General features: G+C 38.1%; 1 protein-coding gene across 1 annotated transcript; it reads right to left on the bottom strand.

The window, feature by feature from the left end:
- Positions 1–608: 608 nt before the first annotated feature.
- MSANTD1 (Myb/SANT DNA binding domain containing 1) lies at positions 609–20,301 on the bottom strand. Its single transcript, XM_008501824.2, has 4 exons — positions 20,233–20,301; positions 18,129–18,393; positions 9,081–9,365; positions 609–1,654 (listed from the first exon to the last, which is right to left on the bottom strand). Exons 1-4 carry the CDS (start codon positions 20,279–20,281, stop codon positions 1,414–1,416), a joined length of 840 nt encoding a protein of 279 aa, XP_008500046.2. The 5' UTR covers positions 20,282–20,301; the 3' UTR covers positions 609–1,413.
- Between the last annotated feature and the right edge of the window lie 394 nt (positions 20,302–20,695).

Here is a 20,695-nt window from a genome sequence, read left to right on the forward strand (position 1 = left end):
AGCTAACATTAGCTTAGGCAACAATAGATTAAATTATATAGGAAAAGGCAACCTTCCTAAAAATACCAAAGATTCAAGAGGGAACATTATTTAATACTGGTAATGGGAAATGGCCTGGGTTCCTACTACTAGCACTATTTCTATACTTTCTTTATTTCTGAACCTAACCTTCAGTCTTGCAAACACAGTCAGAGCAGCAGACATATCTTTTACAAGGAAAATGGAAAAAAAATTAAAAATTGAGCTTACAACTTTTTAAATTTCTCTTAAAGGTTAGTTCAATGTCGTATTTCATTGAGAACCAAACACTTCATCTGAACGACTTAAACACAGTCCTTTATGCCTCCGACTCCCTCTTGTGGTGTATCGATGTTGATCTGCCTTACAGACCACACCTCAAAACAATTGACTGCACATCGAAGTTGAGCCACCAGCAAATACTGCTGTAGAAGTGCCGAATATTCTTCATAACTTCCATCTCTATATTTTGGGCATCAGTAGAGGAGATCTTTACACTGCAATTAAGAATTAAAAACAACCGTGGTTATCACTCCCAGGATTTTTCACTGTTCCAAAGTATACTATCTGCCCAGAAATAATTAATAAGTTTCTTCTTTTTCTTTATTTCGTTTGATAGATTATATATATATATATGTATGTATATACACACAGTACAACATTTTTCTTTTGTGATAGAGAATTAATGAGAGTTTTCATTGCTGGTTGTTCATTAAGTCAACAGATTCCAGTTAATAATGAAAAAAATGAAACATTTAATATCAAAAGCCATTTCAAGTATCTCCTATACATTTCAGTATTCGGTATATAATAAGGTGGTTTGGGAGTTTTCTTTTTATATCAAAAAGTGTATTTGAATAGACTATCCTAACTCTTTAGAGTACTATTTGTATCAGGCATGGAGTTTAAAATTTTGTATCTCATAGTCCCGACTAGCTCTTCACTAGAACCATAGGTCACTTGTACAATCACAGCATATGTTTCAAAACAGGGTTTAATCATTAACAAAGTCAAGATGCAGTTACCATGTTTAGAAATGCACTATTTTGTTCTCTTACAACAGGTCAAGCTATAGTCCTTGATGTGAAGCAATAGACAACACCACTCTCTGAAAAATAATACCTGACCTAGGCATAAATAGTACTGAAGTTCCCAGAACTATTAATCTTTTAACCTTTCTTTATAAAAATAAGTCAACTTAGGCATATATTGCACTATCATACTGGATAGCTCTCACCCTGCATTATCTCTTCTCTTTGCTTAACTAAGATTACACTACGGTTTTACTTTCCATGGAAAATCTGGGAATAGGGCAACAGACACACATACGGTGTGCAATAAAGGGATATCTAGAATATCAATAGTAATCTCATATGCATTCACAAAGGAAACTAACTACACATTAGATTTGGAAATCATCTTTTCCAGTAGATTCATCATTCTCTCCTGTAACTGTAAGCTTTGAACTTGGATGATGTTTTGCTGATCCAGAATCCTGCGCACTTCTCTACAGGTCTCTTCCATAGCTCTACTCAACTTCTTTTGTTCTTCCAACATGGCCTCCATTAATTTTAGCTTCTTCTTTTGGTAGCTGCAGCTTTGCATTTTTCTTTTCTTTACTGGTCTTTCTTCAGCTCTGAAATGTGAAAATTTTTGTAACAATTAAACTCATATTTTTTAAAAAAAAAAACAATAAAAAACAAATAACTATGTTAGAACCTAAAATTCTGTTGTATATTCTTGTCCAAGCTACAGCCTGTTTTTAGACCCCCATATTTGCCAATAAACCCTCTCATCTTCATGCCAAAACATAAGTATTTACCATATTATTGCACAGTGTTATAGGCTGCAAAGAAAAACAGTTTTTAAATCTCACTGGTTTTAATAAGAATTTTCCCTGCAGATTACCACACTTTTTCTTTAATCTTGACATTTCTTACCCATTGAATTTATAAACTGTATTGGGAGAGACATTTTGCCAATCTGTCCATTAAACTCCAAGTTTAAAGCTGCAATAATCATCCCATCTGGGGAAAGAACTGCACTGTTACATGTGGTGGTAAGCTACAGCTCATTTTTTAAATGAGTCAGGTTGATCCCACTACAGTGTACCAGCCTCAGAATTAGCCCTTGCACTGAGACATAGAAGTTGCAATGACTACTTATTTATATATTCCATCACAAAATATTATAAACAGCCTAAAAGTTTAGCAGGATAAAGCTTACAGGTTTCACTCTTTTCTTACAGATCACAGATTGATCCCATATTTGCTTCTAGAAGCACTTGCTGGTTGCACTTACAGTTCTCTAGCTGGGTGTCTCTAAGTTGTCTCAGGGTATAAATGTCAGACAAACAGGTACTGAATTGTACATTGTCATCTCAGATCTGTAGAACTGTCACGTGCAATTCAGGTAATACTTTAAGAATTCCTTATACACTGCATCATGCTGTGTTTCTGTTTTGGAAGAAAGAGAGAAACCTAGCAAAAAAGAGTGCTCTCAGGGTGTGCAGTTTGATGTAGCTGCCCTAACTTGGGGTGACAGTGCAACACAGGAATTCAAAACCAACCTGCACACCATGTAAGTGAGAAGACACATGCATGGATTTGTTTCTCTTAACCTCTCATATAAGATAGAGGAATCTGAATTGTGAAGGAGGAAGAAAGGCAAGAAGAACACAAATGTGCAACTCAACTACAAATTTTTAAAACCTCCAGTTACAGCTGAATAACTTCTTTTCTAATTTACAGTTCACATGTTTATTCATTATTTTTGTAACTCCATACTGGAGTCTCCAGCATCAAAGTTACTGGTTGATGAGTCTTGATTTTGTGTAAAGTTCCTTCACATAAATGGCAGTCTCAGTGGTGTTCTGCCAAATGCAGTGTCCTTTCTGGCTGAAATGCAGCAATGGGACAACACAGTTGCGAGCAGTATGCTATGTCAACACCTTGCAGATTTCAAGACATCCTTGAATAAAGATAACTTAAACTCCTGAGGAATGTGCTTTTACTAATGAGGGAGGGAGGCATTTCAGCTGTGGCAGATTTGCATCATAACTTCGTTCATGTTCTTATCCTACTTGACTGACTTGTGCAACAGTGACTGTGACATTCAGATCTCTCAGTTAAGTAAACAGTCCTAAGCACCTTAAAGACTTCATGCAAATATAACAAAAAGACACAAGGCCTTTGATATTTTAGAGTGCAATGATCTAAAAAGGGTGAGGTCTATGAAACAAGTAGATTAAAGTAACTACTAATAAAACCTCACAGAAAAAAAATAGAATTGCTTGTAAGAAAAAATATTTCGGTACTGGTTAGTTATTTGAATGTGCTGCCCCTCTGTCACAGGTAAGAAAAGCAACAACCCCCTTTATAAATGCACACTAATATGGTGAACAAAGACCATTGGCTTTCAGATTATCCAAGATTTTAAAGGTACCTGTACAGTTCAAAGGGCTTTGCTACTATTTTGGTGCTACAAGGATGCTAAAGTGAAAGAGAAGTCATCTTAATCCTAAACAAAACTTCGGGAGGTACACAAAATAAACTCACATTTGCAGATTCTATATGCATATTTGATTTTATAAAACCAAAAATAAATGTGTGTAAAATAAATACATGCTGCTCTGCTCAAACTCTGGGTCAAGCTTGCAGCTGATCACTGAAATTTTCACAGCCAGACAATCCTGCAAGAATGCATCTTGACTGACAACAAATTCTCTTTGCCCCAGTAACTCCAAGGGCCAGAATGATTTGAAATGTGGGTCTAAAAAAGGTCAAGGCAAATGGAGAACATCTGCAGCAGTCTAAGGACAACTCTGAATCTGTTATTTCAAGGTTCCCCTCACTTCCCACATTCACAAGGAATGTGGGCTTTCTGATAGGCAGAACAAGAAACTTCCTGAAATTCATGGATTATTTTAGCCAAAGTCACCTTTTTAGTTTAAACTTGTTATCACTGAGGAATTAATTATTGAACACTCATGGATACCTATCCTCTTTCCCATACAGTTCTAGAAAGTAGCTATTTAAAACCTCTTGCCTGAGATAAGTAACAACTGGTCCCTGGAGCCACAAGAGGGCTTACGTCTTGTTCAAGTGAACCTTGGTGAGAACAGTCCTTAAGAAGGAATCCAAGAGAGAAAATCCAAGGCATGTCAGTGCTGCTGAGCTGCACTGAGGATTGTGAGACTTTCTTGGCAATTGTGGCTGCCACCTGGTTTTTCACTTCAATCGGGACCAAAAAAAAGCAAAAAAAAAAAAAAGATTAAGCGATTTGCCTTTGCATTGAAATATCTAAAATAAGCCCTATTGTTAAGAGAAAAAAATATCTTTGAAGTGTCCTAGAGGCTGTTCAGGTTTTTATGTTTTCCAATTAAACAAATGTGGTCCATCAAAAACACATAAGACATATAACCATACATCCAAGGCAGTAACTGCCTTGTACAGTTCCAGAGGAAAGGCAAAATATTTGGTGGTGATGTTAGCGACCTGGGGAAGTGCAGCAGCTGCAGTCAGCAAATAACTGAGAAAGTACTGACTAACAAGTGTTTGCTCAAAATTGTCTTTCACTGCAAAGAAGCCCCCCCAGAAGCCAGGGCATAAGGATTCTTTAAGGCCTCCTAAGTATTCTGTTTCTTTACAATTAGCAAACAAGACTTGGTGATTAGACAGTCTTAATTGAAAATAAATACTTATTTCAGCCACACCTGCCTTTGGTGGTGGCTCCCAATCTCCTTTTCTCTCCAGCCATAGTGACTGTCAATGAAAGGGGTTTATGACCACTCACAAGTCCATAGTAAGAACCTGGAATTTACAACCCTCTCTTCTTGCACAGTAGCTCTTGAAGGGGAGCACTTGGGAAGAGGTCTACCAAAGAAGGACCTAAAGAATCTAATTTACAAATAAGGAACCCTCAGCAACATGAAACAAGGTAAAAAGCCCAATGATACCTGAAGGAGTTACTTGAATACTGAGGTGCTTCCTCAGATACTAAGCCACCTTTCTTGAGAACCTTTTGGTCTCTTAGGTATCACTCCAGGTCCAGTAACTTTTATAACAGAAAGGCCAGAGGGCTGGAGGGATAGGAATATGGGTTCAGCACTCAGTAACCATCAGAATCCTCAGATAGTGTCAGATGGGAGTATGTCTTGTTTGGCAGTCTACAGGCACAAACATAAGACACAGTCAATGTTTGCTGTAGCAAACACCAATGGTTTCTGTTGCTGTTTCTCCATCTTGTATTCCCTGAGCAACCAATACCTGAGTGGCAAGAAGGCTGCAACAGATCCTGACAGCAACCACAGTCTCTGCCAAAGAAGCATCTCCACTCTTTGCCAAGCTTGTGCCAAATCTGTCTCTGACAGATTTTGAAATCTGGAAGAAAGAGGGGTCAAGAAAATCCAGGACCTCAAATACAATTTGTTGATATACTTGGGCTTCCAGTGGCTACAGCAGGGAACAGGGATCCTCCAAGAGCACTGTCACCAATTTTCTCCTGGCCACACAAATGGAGTGTGGGAGCTCTGGCACTGGGACAGTATTCCAAGCAGAACCTTGCAAAGCTATTCCCACACTGTGCTCTAAGACAGACAGGCAGGATTCAAATGAAACAAACTAAGGCAAAGAAAATGCTCCCTCTCATGTAAAAGGCTGAGCAGAAATGACAGTATGTGTTGGGGACCAGGCGAACAATGCAAAACCTCCAGGTATAATCAGGCAAGATACCAGGCAAATCTAAAATGTATTTGCTGTCTATCTAAGATCAATTTAATTTACTGCTCAATTAAAAGTTCCTTGATTGATTACCTACATTCACCCAACAGGGCTCATTTCAAGCATGTATGTGAATAATTAATTAAACAGAAGTTGAATACAAAGAGCAATCTGCCTATCAAAATGTGTTACCTTCACAAAAAAAACTATAAAGGCATGCTTTTTTCTGGTTGCTTCATGGCAAATGGGTCTCCACTACCAATGGTTTCTGGAATTTGTGGCTTTCTGTACTAACAGCTGTTTCTGGCTTGGTTAAACTTTTTTAGCTATGTACAAATCTAAGTAGAACTCTATAAAACCCATATCTTTACAGAAAATAATTTAAAATTATCTGAGAACATTTATATTAGAAGTGGTACAAAGATCTTCAGAGTGTGAAGACTTAGAATCAGGCAGCCTGGATATTCTGGTAAACTAGGCTCATTCAAATACAGCCAAATGCATTCAGGGATTCATGAGGCTCATCCTTGAAGTCAAGTGTAGAAAAGAACCACAAAAATGGCTTGGAGCCTGGGCACAGCTCCTTGCTATGGTAACAAGTCTGCATAATAAGTTAAGATGCACTCTATAATGCGCATAGCCTAAAGCTCAGACTTCTTTGTAGGTGCTTCAGATTTTAAATAGCCATGGCATCAATTTAGAAAGATTAAAGGCTTTGCCAAAACTGTTATTTCCTGAATTAACATACCCACCAGGTTCTAATGCACTTCTATTACACAATCAATATCTTGGTTAATTCACAGTACCAGTTCTTACTCTGTCTCCATGTGTAAACCTTCTGTACCAAAGTATTTAAACTACATTTTAAAATTAAAGATTACAAAGATGGTATGATCGTGGTGCACAAATACCTTGAGGCAAAAAGTGAAAAATCCTGACAGGGTCTCCAATATACTGTAGAGTAGAGTAGAGTAGAGTAGAGTAGAGTAGAGTAGAGTAGAGTAGAGTAGAACAAAACAGAACATCTGAAAGCTTAATTCACTATATTCACATTAGAAACAAGACCAGATCAGATCTTTGAAAGGAAGAGTGAATTCTCCATCTTCTGAATATATCAGGATCTACACTGGATATCTAGTAAAAAATTTCCAAGAGTCAAAAAAACATAGAAACCAAGAAGTGGAGGACTACAGAGACATGAGGCTTTTGAGTACAGTAGCCCTCTCCTAAAGGGAAACATGTCACAGAACTCCCTCCATAACATTTCTGGGCTCCACACCCAAATGAACGGATTTCAAATACATGGATGATATTTAAACAAGAAATCAGACTAGGTGGTTTGGTAGCTTTTTCATGGTCTATTAATCTGTGGGGATAATTCTTTTACCCTCATTTTCAGTATGATAGAAATGGCAGAACAGGTAAAGTCTGAACCACAATCAAAGTCTGTATTATTATGTTCTGCCATTACTTTAACAATGAAAATAAGGCTTTAAATTAGTCTATAGGGTGAAAAAACACTGTTTTCAATTAGACAAAAAGTAATTTATAATGGTGTCATGAATTTTCATTTTAAAATTTTGACCTGCAGTAGGAGACTCCACCACATTGCATTATATTATCTGACCATAATAGAATAATTCTATTATTGTCATAGGTTTCAAGGACATTTCAGTATAATACAAACTGTGTTGGAGCCCAAGAGCAGTGTAAGAAAAATACTAAACAAATATATAAATAGCAGGTACCCTGTTAGAGGGAAATAGGGATCCCAAATACTTTCCTCATCTGCAAATAGCAACAAATAAAAAATTAATTTTATCCCATGCTAATTGTGTAATCTCTAACTAGCAAAACTTGTGGCTGAAGTCCACTTGAGATGTAAATGAAAGCATCTAGATGATCTTGGGTGTCCACATGCAAAATGTAAGCAGAAGATAGATATATTGTGGCTGATTATCTTGACTTTTCTCTAGATTCTGTAATGAAACCTGGTGTGGTGACCTCTGGCCTCCCCTGCTAGACACGTACAGTACAAAATCTGTGTTATCCTGGAGCTGTTCCTCAGCTGAAGAAACTTAAGATCCAGCATTTATTAAAAGTCTGATGTTGCCCAGTAGTCCAGTGAATAAACTGTATTTCATGTTTGTGGAAATTAATCAATAATTAATTAATCATTAATTAATCAATATTATTAAAAATCAAATTAAGAGTTGAAAAAAGGTTTTCCCTAAGGAAACATGATTCTGAAGTCTACAGATCCTAAAATGAAGAAAGATTGTGTTTCAGGGATATCAACTGCTTACAATGACCTGTGATGAAAAAAATCCTTGCTCGTGAACAAAATTGTTGCTACAGTTCAAGAACTATACATCATAATATATATGCAATAGCAAAAAAAAAAAGAAAATTAAAAAAATTTACAAGTTAATCAGCTCTTCAAGGGCTATTTGCTTGAATGACTGAATTAATCTACCCTAGTTTTACACATTCAAAAGCAGACCTGGAAATAATAATCTGAACTTGTTATGTGGGTTCTTCTTCCAGTCAAACACCTTCTCAGGGATATGACTGATAATTTTACTGCTGTGGTTTAAGCCTCACAGGCTCATAAGGATCTCTAGTATCAGCTTTTTTTTTCTGCCAGAAAACTGTAATCAACTGTTATTTCACACCACTCTGGAAGAAAAATGAGACTATGAAAGTCTAGAATTTCTATCAAATATACAACCCTGCCTTTTGTTAAACTGCTGCTTTCCAGAGAACTCAGATCTTATGAGAAAAGGAAACACACCTTTGCATTCTCAAAGTAGTATTTACTTTGAAAAAGTGACAGTCTCAATTGTATTTAATATGTTGCACTGTACTTTCAAACTGCATGTAGAACACTTCAGTGTCCACAGATCTATTTAGTTTGCATCTTTTTACCATTTTAATAGTAGCTGAAGCCAGACAAATATTATATTGATACCAAAAGCAAAACAAATGCAAGCCAAAAATCATCTCAGCAGTCTGTTCTATATCTGACTGCACTGCAGTACTCCCTTGAGCACGCCTGGACTCCTATTACAAACACTGCCTCATGTGAGCAGCTACATGTCTGCTGAGTTTTGGCAATATTTTACAATTTTTTGCCCAGTCCTCCTACTCCTTTCCAGTCTCTCATAAAGGAATAAAGAAAATGCCTTAAATTCGGCAAAGTGGCTGAGACTGGGGAACAGATCTCATTCGTGATTTACAGAAAAGATACAACTGTTAGAGAAAAACATGCTGCAGGATACCCTGTGTAGCTGGTCTGGCTCATTCTGTGAAATACAAGGAAGGGGGAAAAGGAGATGCTACCTTAGCTTGTAAGACAGTAAGCTTGACGAGCTTTCCGAGTGTTCATCTTCGTAACACTCTTCCCTTCCTTCATACATAAACTGGTTAAACGGCAAAAAGAGAGGTGTAGACTTAGCTGATGGAGACTGTGAGGCCTCTGTCTGTGATGTAGAAGGACCTGGTTGCTGATTTTCATGCATTTTCACATCGCTGTGGTCTGTCACTTTGGATAAGATCCTATCAATGGTTTTGTAGTAAGGCCAGTCTGGTGCAACAGTTTCACTGTCGGTCATGCATTTTAATTTCCTGTAAGAAAAGGCATACAACATTCAAGCTTGTTTTTTTTCTATAAAAGTACTTTTCATACGGATCTTCTATTTCAAAACTTTTGTTCTGATCACACTTAGGAGTCAAACTGAATGCTTTTAATGAAAATAAAATTAGATTCTTGATTCTTTTAATCTCCAGTGAAGCCTTTCAGTTTCTTTTCCTACTTTTTATCTAGAACTAGAAGTTGCATGTAAACCAAAAGTGTAATTCAATACAAATAAAGAATATTATAATTTCTAATGGAAACAGTACTATGCTGTAAAAAAAGTTTTCTTCCCCTTACATTGTGGCAGACTAAGGAGCCTGACAGCAGCCCCTAACACCCACAGTAAGGAACATGTCACAGCTTCTACCAAACTATGGGGCACCCTGTCCTTCCACACTTTAAAGAATGAATATTTATTTTTCATTATGAATACTGGTGCCTATAAATATGATTTATATACTTTTTTGGGCTTTAGAGCCCAAAAGCTCTAAATTGCCCTGGTAAACATCCTAATAACAACCACGAGATGTAGATATCTGTTCCTCTGTTGCAGAATAAAGTTCTGTCTAAGAAGTATAAAATGTCATTAATTTACACACACAGACAAAAAGCCCTATGAAAAGAGTTGACAAGTGAACAATGGATTATAAACAGCATGCACCAAAAAATTACATTCTATCCATGACCTTGTCTTTCATATGGATCTTTTTATGAGACCTATTTCTCAGTCCTAGCTCAAAGTTCAGAGCTATCCCACTTGCTACCTCTTTTTTTTTTTTTAGTTTTACTGAGAAATATAAAACTGACATGTAGAGATGAATAATACATCTCAAAGAAACTCCAATGCCCAGCTACAGCCTCAGACTTTTCATTTTGCCTGTTCCAGCTGGATTTAGAGTGCAAAATGCAGCAAGGGAACACAGCAGGAAAGGCAAGACCAGTGACCAATGCCCCATTTTCATAAACCAGATTTCATTCAAATGAATGAAAACTGATTCTCACAGCCAGCAACAAGAGGTCTCCACTCGCAGAAAAAAGGAATTAAAACTATTGCTGGACAACTGGCAAACCCCCTTCTCTTCTCAGCCTGTCAGGTTTTTCTTCCTCAGAATCCATCCTGCCCACACTGGTCCTGCAAAGGATAGAATCAAATAACACAAACTTGATTAAAACAGTGCCAAACTTAAAAGTGAGAACTTGAAGTTCTTCCTTTAAACAGCTCTCAGCCTACAGTAAGGGGAAATCCAACAGTGAGGGAAGAAGGCAGAAAGATTTGCCTAGACTTTAAAGTCATCTAAGGATTTTTTTTTTAATTATTTTTTTTTCCAAAGTCTGATGAGTTTTCCAGCTACTTAGGAATCTACATCATAGTCTTGCATAGCAAAATGTCCAAATTTTATGCCCTCTATGCATTCAAAATTTGAATTTCATACGTGTTTCACAACCTGCTTCTGCAATTTCATAGTTGGGGAATATCTAGTACCTAAATACAAACATGTGCACATCCATCAAGGACAGCTACAAAATAGGCAAAAAAGCCAAATATGGGGCTGACTGCAAAATCACTTGATATTATTTTTAGTTTGATTGTTTAGGCTATTCGTATGAAAAACACACCCACTAGTTATGCACTATAACTACTAGCATAGTCTGCAGTCCACATTTTTTTTGCCCATGTTGAAACTTCCCATATATTCAAGCACTGGGGTTTAAAACCCAGTGCCCTCCCCAGCTGCACACTGCCCCACATTCACCAGGGTTGCCACCCCAAGGCTGAGACAGCAAAAACCATGTGTGAGCACATCCCAGCCATGCCAGGGCCAAGTCCAGTAGCTCCATTAAAACTCTATAGGACATGGTTTGAGCCTTGAAGACTGCAAAACACTGTGCCAAAAAGGACGGGGAAAGCTCAGAACTGGCATTCTGCTGACTCTGCTCTGGAGCCAGTCCTTCCTTCACTGATCTGTATCAGTGTAGAGGATTCCACCATTCCAGGGGCAGGGCAGCTTTTGCCCTTGTTGAATTCATTACGGCCCTGTCAGCCCATTCCTCAGGCCTATCCAGGTCCCTCTGAATGACAGCTCTGCCTGCCTGTGTGCAGACTGCAGCACCCCAGGTTGGCATCATCTGCAGAAGAGTGAGCACACACTGCACCATCTCCTCCTTCAGGCTGGTGGTACTAAAGAGGGCATGTCCTAGAATAAACCCCTACAGTCCTCCACTTGCAATGATCCTCTAGGTAGAACCGAAGCCATTAACCACAGCTCTCTGATCCAGCCGGTTTTTTACCCATCTGTGAGTCCATCCATTTGGAGAATAACATCCGAGCTTGGCCCCCTGGATATTCTTGGGGATCAGGACAAAAGTGTTTCTACTGTCAAGCTTGTTTTTTGTGTTTCAGCTTAGCTGTGTTCTCACACCCTATTTTTTTACAAAACTCCCGTGGTTTTAAGGGGAAAGCTGTAGGCAATTATCTGTTCACAAAACTGTAGTGTTGCAGCTATATAAAAGCCAGGTATTTTTCTGCCTCTGAATGCACTGAATGGATACTAATTCTTCCACTTCTGACTGCTTATCATAGCTCTGGGCTGAAAAAAAGGGATCAGTTCCAGGAGGCAGGCAAGAGAACTTCGTTGGCTTAAAAGTAGCACCAGCGGCAACCATCTATCTGTATGGAGTCTGGCTCATACATAAAGAAAAAAGGATGAACTAGATGGAGAGATGAGAAGGGGAAGGGAGTGCCAGCCTTTTGGAAAAGAAGTAGGAATGCTGCAGGTGGAGGTAAACAAGGAGAACATTCACTGGAGAGTGCTGCTGGTTTATTTTTCTCGTGAAAACAAACCAAGTAGCTGACATAGTAATATTAGCAATCAAGTTTCAGAATTCACTGATTTTAAATATTTTTTCCTTTAACTACCAGAAGTCCAGAAAACCAAGTGAGGCAGCTGGGAGGTTTTGCCTGCATCAAGGTAAGCATAACCCTGGCAGAACTGCAGTCTAAAGCAAAGATGACTTTACTGCTATGCCAGTCACTACTGGAACTCAGCAGGTTATAGCAGGTCTGACTTGCATCCAAAATATAGAGTTGGTTTTATTTTTGTTTTGTTTCTGTGTAATTTATGTTTGTTTTGATGGAAAAGGTATCTGTTAGAAGGAAACAGGACAATAGTAAGGGGATGCAATAGTCCAGAAATGAGAGGGGAATACAAGGCAAACATTCAACACTTTGAAAACATATATTGGGCAAATCACTGCCTGAGTGAGCATGCCAGGCAGAAAGATTGGGTAAGAAACAGGAGTAAGTGAGAAAGTCAGCAGAGCTTGCAAAAGAAATTCATGCTTGGTTTCTCTAGAGCTGTTGCTGTTTCATGAAGCTCTATTAAAATCCAACTGAGAGCAGAGGCAGCTGAGAACTCTTTCCAAATACTGAGGGATCAAAGTCGAGTTTCAAGCGGACAGATACCTGACGTACGAAAAACACTTTCCACCCAGTTAATCAGAGAGGTGGCTGCTTGTCTTATTGCAGAGAAGTTAATAAATTAATGGGCATTGAGACCTTCCTGCCAAAACACTCCCCTGACTGGACTGATACATCAGTTCAGTAATTCGTGCTACCATTGACCTTTCTTCAGACTTTATTCTGAAGATGTTTTCTGAAAGATGTTTTTTAAATCATCATTATTTAGTCAGTAGAAAACAACCAATCTATAACTTGCTTTTTTTCCCCCTCTTTGCTCAAAATACTACAGCCTTTTAATCATTATTACTGTGTTTGGTATTACTACTTGCCTTAAGGAATGGATACAAGATCCATCTCTTGGGGTTTGTGAGAAAAGCTTTCAAAATAAGTAATAAATAAAAACTGTTCATGAACCAATCAATGGTGGGGGAAAGAAAAATTAATGAAACTACAGTAATAAGTTGTGCATCTGCTATAATTTATTTTAATTAGAAAGAAAGCTTGTAAAATACTCAAATCAAAGGTTTTACATTGATTTGGCTGCACTTATATTTTACCATTTGCTGTAGCAGAGGTCAAATATAGAATCATAGAATGGTTTGGGTTAGAAGGGACATTAAAGATCATCTAGTTCCAACCCCCCTGTCATGGGCAAATTTTCTAGACACTTAATGGCAGAGAGCATAGCAACAGATTACGCAAGTAAAAATGTTTAAATGCTGTCGTGTACACATGAAAATAAAAAATTAGACTAATCTTTTATTCAAATCATGAGACTGATTGGAATTTACCAATCATTAACATTAATTGACTGTGATTCAAATCAAAAAGCAACAGCTGCATCCTGTTCCCTAGTCTTTGGAGAGAGTGCTGTTTTTTGAAATTAATGAATTTGCATCGTCACAGTTCTTATTTTAAACATCAGAAGGAATCAGTCAAAACTGTGGACCACTGTGCAAGCTTTACAAATGCTGCTTCCTTTTTATAAGCCAGTGTGTATTATGTCAGAGGAAATATTATATCAGGAGATAGAGTGCACTGTTACACATAAAGGTCAGCATATTAGTGGTGACAGGACAGTGCTTTCTTTTAGAAGGACTAATTATAGGTTTCTGTGTGCTGCATGCCCACAGTAGCCTACATGATAGGAAGAATTCAGCACATACTCTAAGTAATGCTAAACTGCAGGAGCTGGCATGCTAATCTCAGCAAAACTTTTGATGACCAGCAGATCAGAAAGCTTAACTTGGGATTCCAGCAGGAGTGACTCAGCTCTTCCTCCTTCCAAGGCAGATAAATAGGGAGGTTCACACAGCTCAACTCACAGGTGCTTTTCAAACTGAACATTAAAAACCTGGTGGCTGGTCTGTCTACAGCAAATATTTCAGATTCTACTGCAGTTCCTAAGAGCAAAATTTAACTCAAATCCACCTGCAAAAATTTTTTGTCTCCAGCTATTGTGCTAGGGTTTTCCACCGAGGCAGTTTCCACAGTGGATGAAATGGCCCTTTAATAAAGGGAGACTCCAGTAAGAATTACTTCAAGTCAGGGTGTACTTTCCCTGAATAATTTCCTCCAAATGCACTTGGACTGTGGTAATGCTGAGAAACAGAGGAACGGCTCCAGATCAGCTCCTTGTCCTGCTGCCACACTTCTGACAAAGGTCATTGCAAAATATTTCAAGAATCATTTTGTTGGACAGGTTGTGCAAGGAAAAGTTTCCCATAAAGTCACATGGTTACTTTTCCATTGACAGCTAGTAAAATCCCAAAGCCCACTGTCGTTATTACTCCACCTAATCTGAAGACAAACTATGTATTTTTATTTAATAAATCTAATACTAAGTAATAATAACAACAATAAACCAACCTACACCTCTCTTGATATCAATGATTTTCCATGGTAATGAGTACCGCAAGCTTATTATGCAGTGTAATACAATTTATATGACTTTAACTAGTTTTATATTTCTTGCACTGCAATGCCACTAAGTAACTTCTTGTGTTACAACAAAAGAAATATCTGCTTCTTCTTCTGAAAAATGTTGCTGTGTACTGTGTATTTTTATGCACCTCTCAAACTCCTTTACATTTCTTTGTTTTCTTTCCAAGCAAGTCACAAACTTTTTCATTTATCTTAATAAGAAATGTTTACCACGTCTCAGCCTAATTGTGTTTTCTAAACATCTTCTCATTTTCCTGTCACCCAAATGAAATATAGGGCAGTCAGAAATAAATACAAGAGTTCGAGGGGGAAATAATGGCATAAAATAGATTTATATAACAGCATTTTAACATCTGAATTATGTTTTTACTTCAGATGTGGAGGAATGGGATACAATCAGCCTGTAATTGCTTTTGTGATGGATGTTCACACACACTGAACTACACCTGAACTAACTTTATCTGGCAACACCAAATTCCACTTACAGTCCAAACATACCCAGAACCAGTGGGAATACTTGGACTGTGAGCCCATACTGAGCCCTCTGCCTCCCAAAGCATGCACAGAGCTGCATTACCTGCAGTAACTCAAACATTTACTGGCTATCAAACATTCTGCCCTTACCCATGTATATGTTTGTCTAACTTTGACTCTTGCACAACAAGGAATGGCTTTCACTGAGCAAAATGGGCAAAACGATGTTTAGAGAATTGCATCTTAAAATTCTGGGATGCTCCAACTGGAAAGCACCATGATAAATGTGCTTATTGCTTTCTATTTCATGTCCTTTAATGTTTCAAATCTTTAATATCTGTTTCAGGAGTTGTCTCAAGATAAGACATGTTACTTTTAACACCAAAATCACTTTACAGGACTAGTAGAAATATTCAAGTATTCTTTCATACAAAAAATATGTATAAATACTATATATATATATGTATAGCAATTTGTAGGAGAGACATTTTATTTTCCTTTATGAAATTGTGATACACTGCTAAACAGTACTATTATCTGATTAAATATTCCAATCCAGTTTATTTCTATCAAAGTAAGGCTACAGACCATAGAATCTTTGCAACACTGTAAACAGATAGCTAAAAAAGCAAAGGGTCCTGAAGTGATGGGAATAAACAATGCAGTTTGGGTGCAGAACACCCCCCCTTATTCCTACCACAGGTGCCACATTCTCTCACATCACGCTTGAAACCCTTCATAATCATTACGAGCTATTATCTCAAACCAGAGCATTTCCCCACTCTCAGGATCTTCTTTTTCAGTTTACACCACCGTGCAGTGGTGCCCAGAAATCCAGTGAAATAAAGTGTCTTCCTCAAGTATCTTCCAGGCACCAAAACATGGATTAAAACTCAGCTGCCTCACAGCAAAGCCAGAAGCCAGTGGTTGCTCTTACATCGTTCACACTTTCATCACAACGTTTCCTATCCTCACACACTAACAAAAAGTACCCAGAAAACCAAATACTGGAAATCACAGCTTCTGTTTGTCCCTGTTCACTCCACCAGCTCATGTGAAAGCAAAGCACACAGGCGTGCCTTGGGAAGATGAATTTCATTTTCAAGACTACAGAATGAACCAGCACAGTGACAGTGCAAGGCAGTTTCTAACACTCCTAAATTAGCATCTTGATTAATAAGCAGGGAGCTGCAATGCACTGCAAAATAGAAAAGCAGCATGACAATATGCAGCAAAAACATTCGTGGAAGTTTAGAGAAATGTATTTATTAAGTGCTGCATTCCACACACAGTGCATGGAGGGAAAGTGATTTTATTTCCTCTTCTCTCCCCATGCAACTTTAAAATAAAACCATTAATTAGAAAAACTGAGACCATCTGATTGTTGCAACACTGAAAATTTAGAACAAAGGATGACACAAATAACCCTTTCCACTCGGCAATCACAGCACTTAAATACCGTGCAGTGTTGCTAGACACCTGTAAAATCGCAGTGCCAGTAGATGCATTTCACAGCAGGGAGGGCTGCAGAATTAGCAGGCTAAGCAAAGGCCTGCCAGTCAGCAGCTCCCCACTTCTAGAGCTGCATCCGAGTGTGAATTGCTGGGTGCTGCTGGGCAAAAATTTATCTTACTTCCAGCTTTCTCATCTACAGTCTGGGTGAAGAAAATTGTAAGAATTATAGCAGCATTAGTACATTTTGGAGATGTTAGCATTTGCTACAAAACATCAAGCTTAATAATGTGGGAAATTATGTTAAAGATTATGTTTCTGGATCATACAAATGTAGAAGGACATTCAAAGTTAAGGGGTTTACAGGATTTTCCCTAGTTTTCTATTTGATGAGTAGTCCCTGCATTAAATACAGTAAGGGTGCCTTACAGAAAAGCGAGCAGTTTTAACATGGTTGCCTGCTGTAATAACCTTTTTTATTATTAATATGAGTTTTTAAGGAGAGATTAAATAAAAGTCACATATTTGATTTTCTTGCATTACAAGCACATAGTTAAATCACTACTCATCATTTCTAGTATGAGGCAGTTTGTGCCTGACAGAGATAAGAATTCAAAAAAAAAAAAAACCAAAAAACAAAACAAAACATGCAAATATTTGTTAAGTTCTGATTATTTTTTTCCAGAGCAAACAACAAATGCAGAAATGCCTCGCTTTTTCTAAAGCCAACTTCCCCTCCTGACTGACACTGCCTGTTCTTTATCATCCTCTTGTAGACACCTCCACCCTCCCCCCTACTCCTTTGGAGCATATTGACAATGCACATCGATTCTCTCTCTGCAGATATAATAGTTCTTTCACTGCTGCTGCTGCTTATAATTATAGCAATGTGTGTCACTCAGTAATAAGACATTCAATTATTCTTGGCCCTGTGAAGCGTATGTAACCCTTCAACTCATGAGACCAAAATCCAGGAGTTTCAGCCCCCCCCCAAACATGATTCTGTTGTTTGTTTTTTTTTTCTCAAACTTTGCCTTGTAACACCGATTCTCACTTCAAACTGCAGGAGTTTCACTCCAAGGAGCTGCTGCCAAGCTAACACAATCACTCCCCTCAGCAAAGAGGAGAAAAAAAGAAAAAACAAATCTCCTTCCCCACTAAATACATTTCCATCCCTCTGCACCATAAACAATGCTAGCTAATTATAAAGATACAAAGTTGTCCCAGAGTTTGACATGAAATGAGGGAAAAAATCAACAATGACGTAACAGCACTGGCAAGAGAGAATTTTAAAAGCGATATGAACAATCTTTAATCTTTCATCGACAGATTTCCTCTAAGGAGACTTCTCTCTGAAAGGCAAAAATCACTGCGTTGTCCCTGCTAGAATCTCTTAAAATAAAAAGAATTAACTGAAGCTTACCTGTACTGGAATGTCATATTTGTAATTTTTATCTTTATTTCCTCTCCGTGGCGAATTTCTCCAGTCATTTCAAAGAGTTTGTTAGCCATTTTCTCATAAACTTTGGCATTCCTTTTAGTTTGTTTCAGCTCATCAAAAAATTCTTCCCAAACCAGCATTAAACCTCTCATTTCTGCATCAGTCCAGTTTCTGGCCCTCCTGTGTTTTTCAGTCTGAGAAGAGATAATGTAACTGGGAATTTCTGCTGCAGCCATTGCTGACTGACCTAAAAGGGTTTTAAAAGAGGACACTTAATATAGATTGAGTTTTTAGTTTAGGTTTTTTGTAGTGCAAGACATGCATATGTGGATAAAGAATTTGAATGACAACAGAACATATGAAACCTTTTTGCAACAGCTTGAAGCTTGAGTGCACAAAATGGGGCCTACATCTGACAGGCAGGAATTTAGTTAAAAGCTTTTAAACAGAGAAACGTCATTTTGATGTCACGTTTCCATAGCAACAGAGCAACTGCATAAGCTACAACAACAAAAACCTTTTAACTGAAAGCCAAAGAATCAGGACAAAGTTGACAGGCCATCAATATTAAAGCTTTTAAACACTTTAAGCTTAACAAAAAAAGATCTATGCAGCCTTTGAGAAGCTACTTTTAAGTTTCTACTTCTTTTTTAGATTTCCCTTACCTTTTAGCAGACAATCTGCTAGCAGGGGGTCATGGTCGCCTGAACGAGCTTTTAAGTTGCTCCTTGACAGACTCTAGGAGGCTGCAAGGACTGAGGCCAGGTACACAAAAAAAGCCTTTTTTGCCAAGATATTCTGCAAAAAGCTTCAGCCAGCTTTATGAGAACTATACATCTCTAAGCTAATAAATGTTTAAGCAGGCAGGCTCATTAAAAAGGAGCCTACATCTGGCTTTAAGAACATGCACAAAATAGTATTTAAGTGGTTAATATAGAGAGAAACATATATAAGATTTCAATATAAAGACACTTTTCTTTTTTCCTAGAGATGTTTTGCTGCTGATAAGCACACACTGCAGTCCTGTCAGTATGAATTTGCCTTTGTAGGTATGTACTACTGTATGTGTATTTTGTATTCCTAGTAATTTAGATGCTATTTATGCAGCCTGTGTTCTGCCTTAGGACTGCAGCAGAAGCATTTCACCTGCATTATGGGGAACCTAAAAGGATTATTCAATGAGTTAAAAAAAGGCTTCAAGATGCTTAGAACTGTGAATAAATTGCTTTGCTGTAAAACAAGCATTTTGAGCTGGTTTCTATAAAGGGCTAAATCCTGCCAGCAGTCATACCAGGGAAGCACCGCTTATTCATCGCATTAAATATTGTGCAAGACCAGCAGTGGGCCAAATTCTGCCCCTGCTTACGCTGCTGCAATCTGATGATAATCTTCCACAAAACAGGGAGATGCAGGAACTGCGCTAATCCAAGCAGTGGGGCCAGCTAAGAGGAAAAGATGTTAATGTCCTACAGTCCCCATATAACCATGTTATATAAAATATAAATAAATAAACAAACCACGGACCTTTCTCATTATTATTTTCTGTTTCAGCACATAACAGCAATAACGACTTCACTGCAGGGCATTTCCTGAAGATTAATGACAAGCAGGGGTTAATGGCCTGAGGCTCACCCAGTCAGTCGTTAATCCCCAGGAAATGTTCTCTGCCTCAATCCTTAATGCTTAAGTATCCTATAAATTGTAAGTCTTCTCATAACCACATCCTTGATCTTAACAATAGTTTAAAAATGCACAGCTTGGTTTGCATCCTGGAGATGGCAGAGAGAATACAAGGCTCCTAAAAGGTACACCAGTAAAATTTGCAGTATGGTTGCCTTCTTTCTGTTTTATTTATTCCATTGTTTATTATGAAAGGTACAACAGCACAACACAGAATAAAGTGAGGGGTGGGGGGAATCATATACTGTACATAGGAACTTCGACTGCTCCAACCCTGAACATGTCTCTTTAGAAATTTACCTGCTGAGTCACTGCCTTCCTCAGGAAAAAAAAAAATAAAAACAAAATCCCCAAGCTTCCAAGTAACTCCTTTTAACTACTAAAATGACAGCCTAGCAACTATTACCTTTACAAATGTGCAAATAGCAGCATATGTTGTGATGATGATCTTGCATGGTTTGTCTCTTGGGTGGCCAGCTGGGAGACCTCACGTGATCAGGGGACAGATGGTGGTCAGAAGAGGATCAGCTGGTGACATGTTAATTTTATTAATTTATTGTTTTGTTTTCTTTTGTTTTGAAATTCCCATCACCTAACCTGGGCTCCATGCAGCAATGTTAATAAAACTGTACCCAACTCAGCTGTCTGAGGATCCCCCAGAAAATTGTGAGGAAGCAATACAATGTCCAAGAGAAAAGTCCCATTGCTCTCTCACACAGAGCTGGGTCTGACCCACGCACAATGCTGCAAAGCCAGACTTGCTTTTCAACCTTCAATCATCCATTAGATTTTTTTTTTCCCCTCCAGACTTTAACCCACATAGGCTCTGAAAATGCTGAATAACACCACTGAAATCTACAGCATTCTAT

Source organism: Calypte anna, chromosome 4B, assembly GCF_003957555.1.
Source record: "Calypte anna isolate BGI_N300 chromosome 4B, bCalAnn1_v1.p, whole genome shotgun sequence".
In the NCBI taxonomy this organism is placed as follows: domain Eukaryota; kingdom Metazoa; phylum Chordata; class Aves; order Apodiformes; family Trochilidae; genus Calypte; species Calypte anna.